The sequence below is a fragment of the Ochlerotatus camptorhynchus genome, unplaced genomic scaffold, assembly GCF_037179485.1.
Source record: "Ochlerotatus camptorhynchus isolate MF236.1 unplaced genomic scaffold, CSIRO-AGI_Acam_v1.1 ptg000317l, whole genome shotgun sequence".
NCBI lineage: Eukaryota > Metazoa > Arthropoda > Insecta > Diptera > Culicidae > Ochlerotatus > Ochlerotatus camptorhynchus.
The window spans coordinates 541,129-558,253 of NW_027040805.1; the positions used below are offsets into that span (position 1 = coordinate 541,129).

At 42.9% G+C, this 17,125-nt stretch overlaps 4 protein-coding genes across 4 annotated transcripts in view; 3 read left to right on the forward strand and 1 right to left on the reverse strand.

The window, feature by feature from the left end:
- LOC135707758 (anoctamin-4) overlaps positions 1–4,107 on the forward strand; it is a 32,753-nt gene extending 28,646 nt beyond the window's left edge. The window contains exons 9-13 of the mRNA XM_065229642.1: positions 2,550–2,689; positions 2,757–2,962; positions 3,018–3,123; positions 3,184–3,552; positions 3,909–4,107. Coding sequence (XP_065085714.1) covers positions 2,550–2,689; positions 2,757–2,962; positions 3,018–3,123; positions 3,184–3,552; positions 3,909–4,027 — 940 coding nt within the window. The 3' untranslated portion in view covers positions 4,028–4,107. The remainder of the gene's footprint in view (positions 1–2,549; positions 2,690–2,756; positions 2,963–3,017; positions 3,124–3,183; positions 3,553–3,908) is intronic.
- On the reverse strand, positions 4,093–5,113 carry LOC135707760 (tubulin polyglutamylase complex subunit 2). The gene is made up of 3 exons (XM_065229644.1): positions 5,040–5,113; positions 4,807–4,984; positions 4,093–4,746 (listed from the first exon to the last, which is right to left on the reverse strand). The coding sequence occupies exons 1-3, from the start codon at positions 5,109–5,111 to the stop codon at positions 4,157–4,159; spliced, it is 840 nt and encodes a 279-aa protein (XP_065085716.1). The 5' UTR covers positions 5,112–5,113; the 3' UTR covers positions 4,093–4,156.
- A 4,117-nt stretch (positions 5,114–9,230) lies between these two features.
- Positions 9,231–12,557, forward strand: LOC135707752 (uncharacterized). The gene has a single exon (XM_065229633.1). The coding sequence runs from the start codon at positions 9,231–9,233 to the stop codon at positions 12,555–12,557; it is 3,327 nt and encodes a 1,108-aa protein (XP_065085705.1).
- Positions 12,558–12,584: 27 nt separating this feature from the next.
- On the forward strand, positions 12,585–14,678 carry LOC135707753 (uncharacterized). The gene has a single exon (XM_065229634.1). The coding sequence runs from the start codon at positions 12,585–12,587 to the stop codon at positions 14,676–14,678; it is 2,094 nt and encodes a 697-aa protein (XP_065085706.1).
- The last annotated feature ends 2,447 nt before the right edge of the window (positions 14,679–17,125 follow it).

The window sequence follows — 17,125 nt, forward strand, 5'->3', positions numbered from 1 at the left end:
GAACTTCTGAAGAACACACAGAACTTCAAAGAAATCTGTAGAACTACCGAGAAATTTGCAGATCGTCAGGAAAGATTGTTGATCTTTAAAGAAATTTTACCGGAGAACAGAAACAAAACTTCAGGGACGTCAGAAGGTTTGAAGACCTTGCAGAATTGAGTTGTTAACAGAAATTTTCTGAACTCAAGGAATCATGTCGCAGCTCTTGAAGGACAAGATGAGCCAGATCCCTGCCGGTGTTGCTATTGAGCAACCATTTCCTACTCCACAAAGCTCACCTTCTCCTTCTCATTTTATTTAAAATAATAAAAGCAAATACGTCTGCCGGAACTAGAGAAATTTTCTGGTAATTCATGCTGGAAGTATTTACTTTTGATTCCTGACACAGTTTTGTTTTGAAATCTAAATTGACAGTTCTTTCGACATGTGCAAGCAGTGTGAACACCAGCAAACAGGGGGGTTCGACAAGGTGTGTCGAAAGTAAATTCGAGTAGATTTTTCATTATGGCGTGCATCTGTTCTGCTGTAATATTCAATAACTTTTCTGCTGTGCCGACCTATAAGTACCAACGCCCAAGTTTGAACAATCGAAAATAACATAAATCAATAAGTACATAAAAGGGATTCCAGATGGATAAATAGATAAAATAATAATGTGTATAATTTGTATGCACCTGGAATTTTTTTCATCCGACCTGGAAAAACCTGGAAAACTCAGGGAATTTGATTCCATGGATTGAGTAGACACCCTGAATTAGAAATACTCGTCACTCTGTGTAACAATAGTTAGGTTCATCGTCTTGCGCAACGGCGCCGGTGGTGTAGTGGTAAGCGTGATTACCTCTCACCCCAGCAGGCCTTTGTTCAATCCCAGTCGGCGCCGCCGGGATGTTCTAAGGCATAACATCTCTGATCACGCCTTCCTTCGGATGGGAAGTAAAGCCGTTGGTCCCCGGTTCATGAGTTGATGGGTCGATAGGTAGGGTCCAGGTGTGGGAGCTGCCTTCCTGGCACGTCGGTAGCATTGGTGCTCAGCACGGAAAACAAGATCGACGGAAAAAAACAAACCAAAGGAAAAAAAAAAAAAAAAAAATCGTCTTGCGGCTTTGGATCCGACTGCTAACTTGCTGGGTCACAGGCATTGAATGGGTCTGGAGCTTTTCCCAAAGGAATACTAATGGATGTTTTGGTTTGGCCACTTCTTCCTCTTCCTCATCATCATTGTCTTCCTCTATTCATCATCCTCCAATAAAGGTTCAAAATCGCTTTCCTTTGCCGATAAGTCGGAATCCGACTCGTAGTGAACCACTGTGATGTCTAAAAATGCAAATTAATCAGAAATAAACCTCCACCCGAAAATCCACCCAACTCACTTTTCTTCAACTTGCTCCTCATTCGGTGGGAAGTCATAGCCAAATCCAGCTTGCTCTTCCTCCTGTCCGCCGTTTCGGGCGTTTTCAGGGTCGTTGATATTCTGTCCAGTTTATAGGTGCTTTTTTGCAGAAAGCCATTTCATTTAGTTGATACTTTTCCTCCGAACATCATTGTCTTCGGAATCATCCATGATCCTATGGCATTCACCTCCCTACTTGGGTAAACTCTCGATCAATATTCAAATAACTGATTATAAACGAAAAAAAACGTTGCTATTCGATTAGAAATCTGAATAAAACAACAAGTAGCTTGGTATACTTTGACCGGATTGCACGGTATTATTCTAACTTAGTATACTTTTGAAGATTAATTTAAACGGATCAATGTATAAACATTGCTAAACCGTACATTGGTTAAATTTTAAGCTTTCCTTGTTTAGTAATATTTTTGAGTGATAGTAGCATGCAGAAGTAGCTAAGCCGCGCACTCTTCTATCTAAATAGCACCGCAGCTGAGCTGAGGGATATCGACTTATTGCCAGTACCTACTTCTCTCCCTTCCGCTCTCAAGCAAACCCCACACGTATCAATACAATTTCACACTGCCGTACTGTAACGGAACTATCAACTATATACCTTCATCTCCTCTTCTTCTTCTTTCTTCTTCGCATTACAAGCTTATTGCGTGCTCTCAACTTAGTGTTCTAGATGCACTTCCACAGCTATTAATTGAGAGCTTTCGATGCCTGTACCATTTTTGCATTGGTATAATTGTGTGGCAAGTCCAATCATACTTCTATTGCCCAGGGAAGTCGAGAAGTTTTCCAACCCGAAACATTCCTAGACCGGACCGGGAATTGAACCCAGCCACCTCCAGCATGGTCTTGCTTTGTAGCTGCGCCTTTTACCGAATGAGCTAAGGGAGGCCCCAACTTTCATCTCCTCATCTATCGTATAAAAATTACCACTCTAGTCTGTTATTTGAAATTAGCATCTTCAACTATGTCAATTATGTTATTCATGACTTTGGTTCTTAAACTTATATTGATATGTATCATGTAGATTATGCATCTTAAGTGATAGTGCCTATTTTTCTGAGTACATTGATATGAAGAGCATTTTTCAAAAAACTAATCAATTTTCTTCTTCTTTCGAACGCGGCGAATTACTCCACAGAGCATTTTACAACTGGTGGCGTCAACGCAAACACAAGCAGCTAACAAAGGACGAGACTCATCTACACATGGCTTGGGAGCAAGACTACCATCTCCAGGATCCTGGACGATTGGCCTTGTTCGATGAGTATTTAGAAATGAGTAAAATCACTTTCATTTCTACATGGTACATATGACAGCTCTACAACTTAAAAATGTCTCATTTCAGTTGTACAGTATGGATTTGTGACGTTGTTTGTGGCCGCTTTCCCTCTGGCTCCATTGTTTGCATTGCTAAATAACATTGCTGAAATACGGTTGGATGCTTACAAAATGGTTACTCAATCTAGACGACCTCTGGCAGAACGAGTCGAGGACATCGGAGCATGGTACGCGATTCTGAAGATCATAACCTACACGGCCGTGGTTTCCAACGTAAGATTATTTTATCACCGCTCTCAGGTAGATTTTCATACATCGTTGATTTCAGGCATTCGTGATAGCTTATACCAGCGACTTTATCCCTCGCATGGTCTACAAATATGTCTACTCACCTCAGTTTTCACTGCATGGATATATCGAACATTCACTGTCAGGTATGAGTGGTTCTATTTTAAGAAGCACAACCTTAATCCAATTTCAAATATCTTAATTAGTTTTCAACACCTCTGATTACAAAGATGAGTGGGGCACCAAAACCGAATCCGATCCAGATATTTGTCAGTACAGGGGATATCGTAATGGTCCCGCCGACCAAGAACAGTATGGCTTGAGTCCCCACTATTGGCACGTATTTGCGGCTCGGTTGGCGTTCGTGGTTGTTTTTGAGCACATTGTGTTTGTACTGACGGGAATCATGCAGTTTATCATTCCGGATATCCCCGTTGAAGTTAAGACCCAGATACAGCGCGAACAAATGCTCGCCAAAGAAGCCAAATACGAACATGGCTTGAAAAAATCCCGAGATACAGATTATGAAGAAATTTTGCAAGCAATTCGGGATCAAAGCAACAACAGTAGACAAGGTGAAGAGCAGTGATATACCTACTAGTCAACGTACAATCAACCCTTGTTGAACGCGAGTTATTGGTTCCGTGTTACATAAATCTATTTTTGATTGATTGATTCCCACGTTGAGCAAAACCGCGTTCAACATGATTCCGGTGACATGAAAAAATTTCAATTGGTTCTTTCGATTTCCTCAGCAGTCTCAACACGTGACTTCAACAAACATGTGTTGCGATAAGGCGCAAGTTATTCAGTTGATCAAGGAAATATTATCCCAAATTTTTTCGCATTCATCAAGGTCACGTTGAAAGCATGCCGCGTTGAACAATAGTTGACTGTATTTTGCGTTACATAAAATTGCTCCTTTTTGTAGGAATAAGAGGAAGCTGGGCCAGACGCCTGAGTCGTCTAAGTGATGGATTGGATGCGCATGTAGAAGTCTCAAACCGCCCTCGGCAGTCTCTGGAATCAACAGTGTGGGAAGTCACATAGCAATAGTAAACCATCCCGTAGATGCTTTCAAAATGTTAAAACATTGTTTATTAAGTTAAATACTATATTGTGAACTAATTGTAGAAAATAAACTTATTTAGGACCTTTTTGTACATATATAGGTACCACCTAGTTGTTCATTCGATTTTTCTGACTTTGTCTAGAGCAGCGTGGTTTGGTTCTGAAAACGGCAGGATCGAGTACATTATACGGTGGATTTTCGTTGACGCAAACGATATTCTTCAGCCTACGGTTTTCGTTTTTCTCCAATAAATGTGGAGCAAGCAGCAAAAAGAGCTGCTCTGTCCAGGAAGGCAGTCCACAGGTCGAGAAACACAACTCCCAATATGGTAAGCCAAGATGCGCTATGCTCATGCGCAAATACTCCGTGAAGGTGTCTGCCAAGAATTGCCATTTAAATGTTCCCATTTCCAGCAGGAATATTTTAGGATTTGATGATTCTGGAGTTTCATAAACCAGGCAAACCTTTGCCAGGTCAGTAATAGTGCTCAGTTCAAATATTTTACTGCGAGAGTTAAGATTTAAATGATTCAGATACCCAGAAGACGAATCTATGTAGTTCGATTGACGAATTATTGGTGGAATCGTAACGGCAGTGTTGGGACTGGAACTAAGGATTGTATCAATATTATCTCGAACCAGAGTTATCTGAATTAAATGTGGGAAATGTATATGCCCCACACGACGTATATCGTTAGCTAAAAGCAAGCGTTATGATATATATATATTAATAAAATCAACCAATTTAACGTTCTTACGAGAATACTGATAACTCCAGTAAAAGTTAAATCCATCGGTAGACAAATAAAACCGCTTCATATCATCTGGTAGATATATATTATGCCGTGACTCCCAGGCTGTAACCTGTGCCTTTTCACACGGTAATCGTTTTTCACATGTTACATTAGTAATGCGTGGAATGCAATCTGCAAATTTCTGTGAATAATAAGAACATTGAATGACATATTTTAAACCAGTACTCACTTAAAACCTTTGCCAGTCCTAATGATAGACTTTCGTAGAACATATCATCCAAATCAATAACATTCTTTATAGTGCTCATTGTATTAATTTGCTTAAAATAACGGAATTCAGTGCGCTATTAAATTCTAGTTTTATGTTACAGGAAGCAACTGCAAGGCATTGATCAATCACCACACAAAATCCATTCTGGTAACCAATGACAATCAACATAATTTGTATGAGACATGCGCTTTCAATAGAGCCATGAAGCATAAAATGTCATAAGTAACCTCGTGCAGAAACTCTTTTAAGCATTTATAAGCAGGGTTGCGGCCATTCGTTTGCTATCAATATGATATTTTGAACTTGCAAATTACAAGAAGAGATCGTAAAGTGTGTGTTTTACACATGAATCATGTCAATTTCGCTTTCAGAGAGTCATAAATTGATGATGAAGAGTGAATATTCACCGATAAAAGAATTGCTGATTGGGACTCTCTAAATGCGATATTGACAGGTTTTATGTGTCAAACACATATACACAACAAAATTATGATTATTAAATGAGACGTAATTGAAAAAACGGACTTGATATTGCGTGACGTAGTTAGCTTAATTTTACGTTTGTACGTGTGTTCACGTGTTGGACATTAGGATTGCATGCAGTTTTCGAAGTGTGTAGATTACAACCTCTTGTAACTTATAAGATAGAACAAGACATGTCTGCTCAGAGATAGATGCCTTTATGCAATTTTTGTTTGAGTTTACACACAAATATGTTGATAAAAATGTTCAAATTATTTAAAATCAATCATCCCCATCCATGTCTTGCCACTCATCGTCCAAAGAAGTGACGTCAATTGGAATGTTCCAGGTTCCATATTGCCATTCAGGAAATTAATCTACAATTATCAGTCAACCTAAATGTTGATAGCTGTAAGCTCCGTTAATTTAATTGACGCAGCAAAAGTTTGTTTGAGATCGAGCTAGATTCGTGGGTTTTCCTATGTTTCGAGGGGTGCATCGATTAGCTTGGGACCGAAGATAGTACCAGAGCTAAGCCAAAAAATTGAGCTCGTTTCTTTGGGACCTTCTGGTCTTCGTTGTTAATAGAACTTCCGTGATGAAATCGGTTGCTTCATGCAGACTGAGCAATTCTGACTATAGTATCCGATTTGTTCCACTTTGTTACAGAGGAACTGCGAGGGCTCTTTAGAAACTTCTCAACAATAAAATAATGATCTTCTAGTAAATTTTGCATAACATTTTATTAAAATTTTATTCTAGAAAATTATTTTTGTTACAGTCAATAAGCATTAGCATACGATACAAGCGATCTAATATTACTTGTTCGTTTTTGCGTAAAATAATCAATATTTTCAAAGTGTTTTTATGTTACTTCATACGCGATGTTTGCGATTTTCAGAGTTGGTTGGAAATGCTATCTAATATGAGGCTATACTATGATAGTTTATTACTAAGATAATTGTCTTATAATAGGGTAGGTAGATAGTTCCGTTAGAGTACGGCAGTATAAAAATTGAATAGAAGCTGAAAATGAGCGAAGGGCCATTAATGCGACTTGTAATTATCTTTTAAACTTTTTAAGTTTTTGGTTTTGTTTTTTTTTTAGCCTCATAGATTTTCCAGTCTGGTTAGAAGTTTCGTAGCTAACGCATGTCCATAGGCCTAATAGGAGGATAGATAGAAAAAGTGTATAATGAAGAAAGGTTGGGCGAAATACATTTGTGAGTATCTTAGTATCTTTTTGAGATTTGAGTAGTCACGTTTTGTTTGTAGTTTATATTTTATTTCTTTAATGTAATTATCGTAAATAAAAGTTATTCAATATTAGATAGTTTATCCATATATTAAATAATAAATTTACGAATAATATAGTTTGGATACCTAAGAATTGGACAAAATCAGTAGCAAGAATAGGTTGCACCCCTCGCAACATAGGAAAATCCACGAACCTCTCATTTTATCTGTCAAACTTTCATAGTGAATCAAAACAAACATAGTGTAGTACTAGACTTTCGACTAGAATTGGCTACGCTAATTGATTTGCTTGGGACCAATAGGCTAGTCAAGTAGTGAGCCAATTTAAAATCGTTGTTTTCCACCGGTTGGTAGTAGGTCCCGAAGAAACGTGCTCAACTTTTTTGCTCAGCTCTGGTACTATCTTCGGTCCCAAGCTAATCGACAGGTAGCAATGTCAAATCGTATATGGAAAAAAAATAGTACATCATCAGTTTTGTAATTGCAAATCTAAAAACTAGATGTCACATGACCAGTTTTACCTTTGCTTAAATTCATCAATTTCATCGATGTGCCAGGATGCGATTTAAGGATCAGTTTGCGTTATTGTTGGTCGAGCGGTTCAAAACGAATAATATGGCGCCAATCGCCACCGCGGTCACCACTACACTGATAAAATTTCAAATGTTGTTTTTATGTGTCCCGCACATGAATTTTTGCAATGTGATCAACAAATGATTTTTTATATCTTTATTAAGGAGCTCAGGGCTGAAGGGCTGGTTCGTCTCCGAACAAATGATATTTATGTGTCGAACACATACTTAATACTTAGGGGCCTCATAGCCTAGTCAGTAAAGGCACGGTTTGCTTGCGACCAATAGGCTAGTCAAGTAGTGAGCCAATTTAAAATCGTTAGTTTTGTATTGATTGTTGGTATTACCGGCTTGGTAATGCCAACAATCAATACGAAACTAGCGATTTTAAATTGGCTCACTACTTGACTAGCCTATTGGTCCCAAGCAAACCGTGCCTTTACTGACTAGGCTATGAGGCCCCTAAGTATTAAGTATGTGTCCGACACATAAATATCATTTCAGTGCTAACATTTGAAAACGGCGCAAAAGCCATTTGTAAACAAATGGTTTGTGGGCCCTTTACTCGCTACCCGAAGAACGCCCACGCAAACCAACAGCATCGTCAGGAAGGGGAAAATTTCCCCTACCCGATGTTGCTGTTGTGTCGCGTGGGTGTACTTCAAGTAGTGAGTAAAGGGCCCACAAACCATTTGTTTACAAATGGCTTTTGTGCCGTTTTCAAATGTTAGCACTGATTTGTTCGGAGACGACCCTAATAAAAATGTTGTTCGCACCAGTCACCACTTTCACGGGTTTCTACCTAGAAAAAAACCATACCAATGCAAGATCACTCACTCGATCATGAGTGACCCGAGTAGATGAACAGTAGGAGATATAGTTGACCTATTCTGCCCAATGTCCCTTATCAATCTATCCCGTACCATATCGATCGCTTCACGATCAACGGTAGGGCCGAGTGTAGGTAGCAAACCGATAAGAAAAAACATCGCACGCAGTGGTGTAGGTCCCTAGAATTTTTATATAAGTTAGTCCACAATAAACCTTTCACAGGAACAGTCGTTTGTTTAAGTACACGTCGCGTGATTATTTTATACCTTGCAAACGATTAAATACAGTCCACATAATTCACCCCGAATAAGTACTCGCGTGTTAAGTGCTTTCTGTGCGTGTTATCCGACGACTTTAAAGCCAGTGATTAAGTCCCTGATTGAACATTTTGGTCCTTCGAGCCGGATCGTCGGGAAACGCGAAAGTGAAGTGACTGGTTAGCCACCGCGTGGTCGCTGATTATTCTCCATAAGGGAGAACAATAGGACACGGGTGTCTAAAGACTAAAGTGGTTCGGTGGTCTGCTGCTGCTGTTGCTGCCATCGATCGTCTGTTGTTGCTGCCATCATCTTTCTGCTGCTGCTGTTCCTGCGGAAAGTGCTACGACGGAGTTGAACCTGCCATCGTAGATTCGACGGATCCAGACGGATTTGCTAGGCAATATCAGGATAAGTACTGAGGGCCCCGAGCAGGTTTGTCTGTGGCGCGGATCTCTGTTGCATGTGAGACCGACGCCGGCGAGAAAAAATTGCATGTAGAATGAGCCAATTGAAGTGAAGTGAAATCGATTAACTACCGTGAATAAATATTATACAAATTGCTTGCATGATCAAATTTGTGGCGTCCAATTTATTTGAAGCTGAGTTGAGCCCTGACCATTCAACCATCTTGTTGGCTTTGTCCGCTTTGTAGGTTGGTTTGCCTTGTTCTTGATCTCCCATTTTGAATTGGTTTCATTGTCCAGTCAATACCGCGTGGTCGATTCGAGTATCGCATTCGGGTGAAGTAATAAGTGATAGTGAAAGTGTTCAATTATGCCAGCAACCGATGATCTACGGCTGCTGCACAAACAGGAGCGTGCCATGCGGATTTCCTTGGACAACATTAAGGAGTTTGTCCAATCGATTAACGATGGAGCTGATAGACGTTCTTTGGACATGCGCATAGCCAGGCTGGATGATATCTGGCAACAATTCATCGATATTCGGATGCGCATTGAGCTAATCACCGATGGCGTCGATGATGAGATTTCCACGGACGAAACGGAAGAAACGGAGGAAGCAAGATTGCAACGGCAAGTCAGGGTCCAGAGACAACGAGATCGTGAGAACTCGAAGATAATTAAAGATTTCGAGAATGAAGTGTACCGCTTGAAGGAATCTATGTTCGGGTTTCTTCAATCTACATCAAGTAGTGCACTGCAAGTTCAACAGCATCAATCTGTAGCTGTACCACAGTCCAAGGTGAAGCTCCCAGAGCTGAAACTGCCCACCTTCAACGGAAGAATCTCGGATTGGGTCACTTTTCGAGACACGTACAAGAACCTGATCCACAATGATACTGGCTTGTCTAATATGGATAAGTTCACTTATCTGCGAACGTCTCTCATCGGTGATGCGCTTCAGGAGATCGCATCGATCGAGATTTCCTCTGCCAACTACGCCATTGCGTGGACCGCCTTGGAAAATGCCTTTGAGAATAAGAAGTTGTTGGTGATGACCCACTTGGACTCGTTGTTCGCCCTAGAGCCACTCCGGCAGGAGAATTACGAGTCGTTGAGTAAACTCGTAAATGGGTTTGAGAAAAACCTGCAAATGCTGTCCAAGATTGGTGAAAACCCGGAGGGTTGGAGCACGTTGCTGCAGTACATGCTCTGCAAACGTCTACATCCCACAACACTACGCCAGTGGGAGTCCCACTATAATTCTAAGGAAGTCCCACGATATGCTGACTTAATCAAGTTCCTGAAGAGTCACTGTTCGGTGTTGCAGTCTATCTCACCTGGAAGGCAATTCCAGGCTGAACCGAGGAAAATAGTTCGTCCTTCCACTAGTCATGCAGGTATCCAGTCATCAGGATGCTGTCCATTCTGCGGAGAATCTGCGCACTCTGCATTTAAGTGTGCGAAGTTTTCAAAAATGAGAATTTCGGAAAGGGTCGATGCCGTGAGGAAAAATTCGCTCTGCTTGAACTGCTTGTCTCCTGCACACATCGCAAGATTTTGCACTAGAGGATCGTGCTACCAATGTGGCCAGCGTCATCATTCGTTGCTTCACGTGAACTCATCGACCACCGCGAATTCACAGAACAGATCTGGACCATTCCAAGGGAATCAGTCAAATAAGAAACCACAAGGACAAAACACGCAACCACCACAAACTAAGCCGACACCTAACGGTCACGCAACAAACACTCAGCAAACACAACAAAGCCACCCGGAATCTACCACGAATTCCACCACAAATGCAAGTAATGCTCATTCACACACTCCCGCCACAGACGGCCCCAGTACAAGCTACCACACTGCTCCTTTAGTAAACACACAACATGTACCACACACTGTTTTGCTCTCTACCGCTGTCGTCAATCTATATGATCAGTACGGTAATTCTTTACTCGCTCGTGCATTGCTGGACTCTGGCTCCCAGCGATGCTACATGTCTGAAAACATTTCTCAGAAGCTCAAGTTCAAAAGAACTCGTGAGCATCTGCCAATCGTTGGAATTGGAGGGTCTCGCACTGCTTCTGCTCAAGCAATTTGCGCTGAAGTTCATTCGCTCGTCACTAATTACGTGACAAATTTGAAGTTCCATGTGTTGCCTCGAGTCACTGTCGATCTACCCACACGAAGCATCGACATTCGATCGTGGAACATTCCGAAAGAGATCATCCTAGCGGATCCGACGTTCAACGAGTCCGGAGCAGTTGATTTGATAATTGGAGCGGAAGTCTATCTGAAGTTGATGATTGCAGAACGCCAGATCAAGCTTGGAGATACTGGCCCAACCTTGCAGAACACGCTGCTAGGTTGGATCGTTTCCGGAGGCAGTCCGGAAGTATCAACATCCCTAACGACAGTATCATCCTGTGCCACTGAGAACATTGAAGAAGGATTAGCACGGTTCTTTGAGCTAGAATCGTGTCGCACCACCAGCACCCTATCGCTGGAAGAATCAGCCTGCGAGCTACACTTCGAGAAGACGACAACGAGAGATTCGAGTGGTAGATTTGTCGTCCAACTACCCAAGAAGCAATTCATGCTGGATCGTCTAGGAGAGTCGCAGTCTATAGCCATTCGTCGCTTCATGGCATTGGAGCGAAGACTTGATGCAGATCCAGCAGTGAAGAAGATGTATACCGAATTCATTGAAGAATATCTACGGATGCAGCACATGCGTGAGATTTCACCACGGGAATTAAGTACATTTCCAGTTGCTTATTTCCTACCGCATCATGCGGTAATTAAGCCGGACAGCACGACAACCAAGTTGCGTGTCGTATTTGACGCATCCTGCGCAACCACCACTAGAGTCTCACTAAACGACGTCCTTATGGTAGGTCCTGTTGTTCAGGAGGACCTAAACTCAATAACACTTCGCTTCCGCCTGCGGAAATATACAATAACAGCCGACGTCGAGAAGATGTACCGGATGATGAAGACGCATCGCTTGGACCATCCTCTTCACTGCATTGTGTGGAGGGCCGATTCTGGAAAACCTCTTCGCATCTTCGTTCTGACCACCGTAACGTACGGTACCTCTTCAGCACCATATCTGGCAACGCGTTGCCTCAAGAAGCTGGCGGAGGAAGAGAAAGGAAATTTTCCTGCCGCAGCGGACACCATAATCTACGACTTCTACGTAGACGACATGCTGAAGAGCATCGACAGTATCGAAGAAGGAGTGCAGCTATCCAAAGACCTCATCCACGTGCTGGGCACGGCTGGACTGACCTTAAGAAAGTGGAGTTCAAATTCCCGAGAGATCATGGACAGTATCCCACCATATCTGCGGGATGAACGCTCATCTTTGGACCTCGAACCTTCGAATTCCATCGTCAAGACCCTCGGACTGAAGTGGGAACCTCGATCGGACGTGTTCAGATTCACTGTACCTCAGTGGAATCCTGCTACTGAGCTCAACAAGAGGATCATATTGTCCGATTTCGCAAAGCTTTTCGATCCCTTAGGCCTGGTAGGACCTACATTAGTCCAAGCCAAGGTATTTCTTCAGGATCTTTGGAGAACAAAGTGTTCCTGGAACGATACTCTTCCCGAAGAGCTTCAAAACTGGTGGCGAGAATTTCGAGAAGGTTTGGAAAGATTGCGACTGCTGCAAGTCCCTCGATGGGTCGCCTTTTGAAACGATACCATCTCCGCTGAACTCCACATGTTCTGTGATGCCTCCAAGAAGGCATACGGTGCCTGCATCTATCTCCGATGCACCTCATTCAATGGATCAGTCACTGCCTTGCTGCTTACAGCAAAATCCAGGGTAGCTCCACTTGAAGATCTGGAAAAGAAGCGGAAACAAACCTCCATACCGAGATTGGAGTTGTCATCCGCACTCACCGGCGTTCATCTGTTCGAGAAGGTCGTCCAAAGTATCAAGATAACTGCTCAACCATACTTTTGGACTGACTCGATGATCGTCAAATGCTGGATCGCTTCTCCACCCTCTCGCTGGAATATGTTCGTGGCCAACAGGGTGTCAGAGATCCAACACATTTCTCGTGGAGGAATCTGGAACCACATCGCTGGGTTAGAGAATCCCGCGGATGTTCTATCACGGGGAATGACGCCTGATATACTGAAGGACTACCAAATGTGGTGGCACGGACCATCCTGGCTTCGGCAGGATAAGACATCCTGGCCGACAACTGCTACAATCACTACTGAACACCTGGATCCCTCTCTTCTTGAAGAAAGAACTACTGTGTCAGCTGCTGCTCAAGTGATCGAGACCAGTCCAGTCTTCGGTCTACGATCGTCTTTGAACGATCTTCTCCGATTAGTAGCTCTGATCCGAAGATTCGCCCACAACTGCAAGAACCGTTTAGATCGTAGAGTAGGTTTCATCAGATATGAAGAGCGAGAAGAAGCGCTGCGTCAGCTGCTAGCTCTTGCCCAACAGGAAAGTTTCCCCGAAGATCTCGCTGAACTGCAGAAGAATGGTGAAGTCAAGTCTACATCGAGGATCAACCAGCTCACTCCACGCTTTGTAAACGGGTTAATCCTGGTCGGCGGCCGGCTCGCGAATGCCAACATTTCGGCTGGCCGGAAACATCCAATTGTTCTTGACAATCAACACCCGCTGTCTGTTCTCATCGCCACTGACTATCACCGCAAGCATCTCCATGCTGGACAACAGCTACTGACCGCCAGCATGCGGGAAAGATACTGGCCAATTGCTGCTCGAAACCTAGCACGCATGGTCATTCATCGCTGTGTGAAATGCTTTCGTGCTCGACCGAAGCTCCACGAGCAACTCATGGCAGACTTACCATCGGAACGAGTAACTCCAGCTCCCCCTTTCTTACGAGTAGGAGTGGATTACTGTGGTCCGTTTTACATCCAGTACCCGTACAGAAAAGGAGCACCGGTTAAGTGCTTCGTCGCCGTGTTTGTGTGCCTTGTAGTGAAGGCTGTCCACCTGGAGGTCGTGGGAGACCTCACCAGTCAGGCCTTTATCGCTGCGTTGAGAAGATTCGTCGCACGCCGTGGACGTCCAGAAATCCTCATGTGCGACAACGCAACGAATTTCATCGGGGCACGGCGTGAATTGGGTGAACTACGGAAACTGTTCAATAACCAGGAATTTGCGAAGACAGTAGCTGAAGAGACGGCGATGGACAATATCAACTTTAAATTCATCCCGGCAAAATCTCCAAATTTTAGTGGGCTTTGGGAGGCTGCCGTGAAGTCGATGAAAGGACATCTGAAGCGTACCCTTGGAAACATGGTAATTTCATCTGATGAAATGGCAACTCTGGTGGCGCAAATCGAGGCCTGCCTCAACTCGAGGCCGATTACGCCACTCTCGAATGACCCGAACGACATGGAAATCCTGACTCCTGGTCACTTTCTTGTGGGAAGACCACTCACAGAAATTCCAGAACCGTCACTTGAAGACCTCAATCAGATCAGGCTTTCGAGATGGCAGCGAGTGCAGAACTTCCTTCAACACATCTGGAAGCGTTGGTCGACTCAGTACCTTTCTGATCTGCAAGCTCGAACAAAATGGACCAGGCAACGGAACAACGTCTCCATCGGAACCATGGTGCTGCTATGTGAGGATAACACACCACCCCTCAAGTGGCGCATGGGACGAGTAGTGGAGATCCACCCGGGAAAGGACGGCAACATCCGCGTCGTTAAGGTTCGCACGAAGGACGGAGAGTTCCTACGAGCGATATCCAAAATTTGTATCCTGCCGATACGGGACAATGAAGCCACTGCAACATCAGCTCAAGGGGAGGATTAGTTCCTTCTTCATCGAGCGCTTTCGAGCGCTGCGGAGGCCTGCGGGTCTCCGCGTACCAGTTAAGTCTTTGTTTTTCAATTAACGGTCAAAAAGCTTAGAGAATGTTTTGTCGTCCATAGTCCAGTTCCTCCGCCGCGGCTGGAGCCGCACGTCCGAATTTCAGATGTCCGCCGTGTTCCTCTGCCCTTCATCTACCAGTCATCATCAACTGTCGACCAAGTATCACCCTCGAAATCATACCGAAGTGTCAACAACAACCAAATTCCACTTGGACAGCCCTGAAACATCCGGTCTGAAGGCAATTCTTCATCATCTGATGGTTACTCGACGGGTTCATCAGAAGCGCAACCGCGCTAGCGGAGGCGGACGGCCTCCGCGGACCAGGGAAGTCGTTTGATCTTTGTAATTTATTGTTAAAAAATCGCCTTTCATCTTATATAGAGAATTCCGGTCGAAGATAGCCTCATCCGAGGTCGAAGGGTCAACTAGCGATGTCGAATTGAGGAGGAATCCATGGACGATCCCCAACCATCCATCGACCACACAGGCCGTGTGAGCGATGACGAGACAGACGAACGAGGCATACATTCCAGAAACTGCAGTACAGTGATATCTATTGTTATTTATGTACATACGTTTGTTTTGATTTGCATGTTAGGAGATAGGAGATTTTTGTTTTGTATAGCTATCGATGTATAAATGTAGGTTGAAACTAGGCATTTCAAGGCGGCCGGTATGTTCGCACCGGTCACCACTTTCACGGGTTTCTACCTAGAAAAAAACCATACCACTGCAAGATCACTCACTCGATCATGAGTGACCCGAGTAGATGAACAGTAGGAGATATAGTTGACCTATTCTGCCCAATGTCCCTTATCAATCTATCCCGTACCATATCGATCGCTTCACGATCAACGGTAGGGCCGAGTGTAGGTAGCAAACCGATAAGAAAAAACATCGCACGCAGTGGTGTAGGTCCCTAGAATTTTTATATAAGTTAGTCCACAATAAACCTTTCACAGGAACAGTCGTTTGTTTAAGTACACGTCGCGTGATTATTTTATACCTTCCAAACGATTAAATACAGTCCACTTAATTCACCCCGAATAAGTACTCGCGTGTTAAGTGCTTTCTGTGCGCGTTATCCGACGACTTTAAAGCCAGTGATTAAGTCCCTGATTGAACAAATGTTATGGTTAATTTGCTTAACGACGTGTTCGAGGTATCATCCAAACCATTAGTGGAATAGTTCAACCATTTGGGTTATCGTTCATTTACGGTATTTTTTTATTAGGGGAACCAGCCCTTCAGCCCTGAGCTCCTTAATGAAGATATAAAAAAAAATCATTTGTTGATCACATTGCAAAAATTCATGTGCGGGACACATAAAAACTAAAGCCCTACAGTAAAAGTATGGACGTCTGTCAAAAGTTGTTCCAATCGAACCGTCAAAATGCACCGCTTTGCTCGATTGGAACAGCTTTTTTTCAGATTTGTGGTGACAGTCGTCCATACTTTTACTGTAGGGCTTTAATAAAAACAACCTTTGAAATTTTATCAGTGGTGGTACCGCGGTGGGTTCGATTCCCGGTCCGGTCGAGGGAATCTTTCGGGTTGGAAATTTTCTCGACTTCCCTGGGCATAGAGTATCATTGTGCTTGCCACACAATATACAAATTCGTGCATTGGTATTGGCATTGAAAGCTTTCAATTAATAACTGCACACAAAAAACAAAAATGGTATCTATAAAAATGTTACCAATTCAAATTAAAAGTTTCTCGAATTTGGTAGTTTCAACTACGAAAATATTCCAAGTGAATTTATTTTCTATGATTTGAAAGTTTTTATTTGACTATCGACACGTAATTTTAAAAGTTCACATTTTTAAAACAAAAATTGTACAAATGTCAAAATGACCTCCTGAAAAGCTCATTGGCATTGTTCAAAAATCTAATAGGGCATATAAGGTAAGATACTAGACCGCAGAAAATCAATTGTGCATCGTACACTTCCGAAATTCCAAACCGGAGGAACCGATTCCGGTACCGGAGGCAGTGAAAAAGATTGAGTTTTTCGCAGAATGTAAGATTGCTACTACACGCAAACCAAAAATCTATTACAATGAATGTTAGTTCCGTTTCCTATCATCCTCTGTTCATGAACATCGCAACGAATGTTAGAAATTGACCATGCAGGCGATGTAATGGTTTTTTGTCTTTTTTTATTTCATGTTCCATCTACGCTTTCGACTATACCAGTAAGCTTGTAGAACGACGTACATTGTAGAACATTGTAGAACGACGCACACACTTGTCTCGAATCTCTCCAGCAGAAAAAGCATACGAAGTCGAGCATTTTTATTTCGGGTTCAATCTACTCTTTCGACTATACCAGTAAGCTTGTAGAACGACGCACATTGTAGAACATTGTAGAACGACGCACACAC

What these genes read in the sequence shown, in the direction of transcription:
- LOC135707752 (XM_065229633.1), top strand. Translation starts at nt 9,231, where the DNA reads ATGCCAGCAACCGATGATCTACGGCTGCTGCACAAACAGGAGCGTGCC.
- LOC135707760 (XM_065229644.1), bottom strand. Translation starts at nt 5,111, where the DNA reads ATGAGCACTATAAAGAATGTTATTGATTTGGATGATATGTTCTACGAA. An exon ending in TATCATTAGGACTGGCAAAG is followed by an intron (nt 4,985 to 5,039) that starts GTTTTAAGTGAG and finishes TATTATTCACAG; the next exon opens with AAATTTGCAGATTGCATTCC. An exon ending in CTGGAGTTATCAGTATTCTC is followed by an intron (nt 4,747 to 4,806) that starts GTAAGAACGTTA and finishes GCTTGCTTTTAG; the next exon opens with CTAACGATATACGTCGTGTG.
- LOC135707753 (XM_065229634.1), top strand. Translation starts at nt 12,585, where the DNA reads ATGTTCTGTGATGCCTCCAAGAAGGCATACGGTGCCTGCATCTATCTC.